This window comes from Austrofundulus limnaeus, unplaced genomic scaffold (assembly GCF_001266775.1).
Source record: "Austrofundulus limnaeus strain Quisiro unplaced genomic scaffold, Austrofundulus_limnaeus-1.0 Scaffold724, whole genome shotgun sequence".
Classification (NCBI taxonomy): domain Eukaryota; kingdom Metazoa; phylum Chordata; class Actinopteri; order Cyprinodontiformes; family Rivulidae; genus Austrofundulus; species Austrofundulus limnaeus.
Genome location: NW_013953126.1, coordinates 179,923 through 181,433, shown reverse-complemented (window position 1 = coordinate 181,433; position 1,511 = coordinate 179,923). Strand labels below are relative to the sequence as shown.

At 42.7% G+C, this 1,511-nt stretch overlaps 1 protein-coding gene across 1 annotated transcript in view; it reads left to right on the top strand.

Moving 5' to 3' along the window:
* pdzk1ip1 (PDZK1 interacting protein 1) overlaps window positions 1-1,511 on the top strand; it is a gene marked incomplete in the record, with an annotated part of 10,034 nt that overhangs the window by 6,915 nt on the left and 1,608 nt on the right. The window contains 1 exon segment of the mRNA XM_014028176.1: window positions 1,278-1,358. Within this exon segment, the coding sequence (XP_013883630.1) occupies window positions 1,278-1,358 (81 nt within the window).

Sequence of the window (1,511 nt, the reverse complement as noted above, 5' to 3'; positions counted from 1 at the left end):
GGCAGGAAGTCAAATGTCCTCAGGTATAGGCAGGAAGTCAAATGTCCTCAGGTACGGACAGGAAGTCAAACGTCCTCAGGTACAGAAAGGAAGTCAAACGTCCTCAGGTACAGACAGGAAGTCAAATATCCTCAGGTACAGACAGGAAGTCAAATGTCCTCAGGTATGGACAGGAAGTCAAATGTCCTCAGGTATGGACAGGAAGTCAAACGTCCTCAGGTACAGACAGGAAGTCAAATGTCCTCAGGTACAGACAGGAAGTCAAATGTCCTCAGGTACAGACAGGAAGTCAAATGTCCTCACATCAAATGTTGTCTCTATAACCTCTCAGGATCGTGGTCTCTATAACCTCTCTGGATCGTGGTCTCTATAACCTCTCTGGATCCTGGTCTCTATAACCTCTCTGGATCCTGGTCTCTATAACCTCTCTGGATCCTGGCCTCTATAACCTCTCTGGATCCTGGTCTCTATAACCTCTCTGGATCGTGGGTTCTACAAGCTTCTAGTTATTCATTCCAGTTTTCATCTTTACTAACATGATGGACTGAGAATGGGAGATTCAGATGACTGAGAAAAGTGTTTTACAGAACATCCCAAGATTCTTCATGAGGTTCAGGTCTGGACCAGGTCTGGACTCTGWTCGTTCTGTTCTGGTCTTGTCCTTCTGGAACTTGACTCTAASCTCGGGGAAGAACAACCCATTGAARGTCTGACCTGGTTCTTCAGTATCCAGGTGGTCAGCTGACCTCACTCTTCGGTCTGAACCTGGACCAGACCACCTGACCTCACAGACTGGACTGCAGGATCTAGACACGATGGAGGATCACTTCAGCTAGTCTTGGTTCTCCATCAGTCTGAACAGGATCAGTCTGGACTCATCAGAACTTCTTCTGTTGCACGGTTTCTAAGCCGGACCTGGTTYATTCTGCTGAAACAAAAGATCTCTTCCTCGACCACAGGAAGAGTCCTGAGACATGAGGACCTGCTCTGCGTCACTTTGTTAACCAGAGAGGCTCAAACCTGTTGGTTAGTTAAAGTTACCATCATTTGGTCCAGGCAGAGAATAAAAATCTGTAAATATTAAATATTAAACAAAAAGATTAAAAAATAAAATGTTTCAAATCTCATGATTTAATTGAACTTAATACAGAAAGAGACATAAATCAGATTTCTCTCTTGGCTTTAACAAAATTAAATGTATACAAAAAAATTATTTAATAAATAAAATGAGATGATCAAAAATTAAACTTCATTGATTTTATTCTTCTCATTTACAGGCCAAACAACAGGAACCCAAGAAAAGAGCACACCAATGAGTCCTGTGATGACATCTATGACACCAACCTGGACGACCTCAGGTAGGGAAAGAAAGTCAAACTATATTTCTGATTAATCAGGTGGGAAGTTTTAGGAAAAACTAGAACTCCAAAATGTACAGGCCAGGGCTCTGCAGTTTACACTCATCTACAGGCCAGGACTCTGCAGTTTACACTCATCTACAGGTCAGGGCT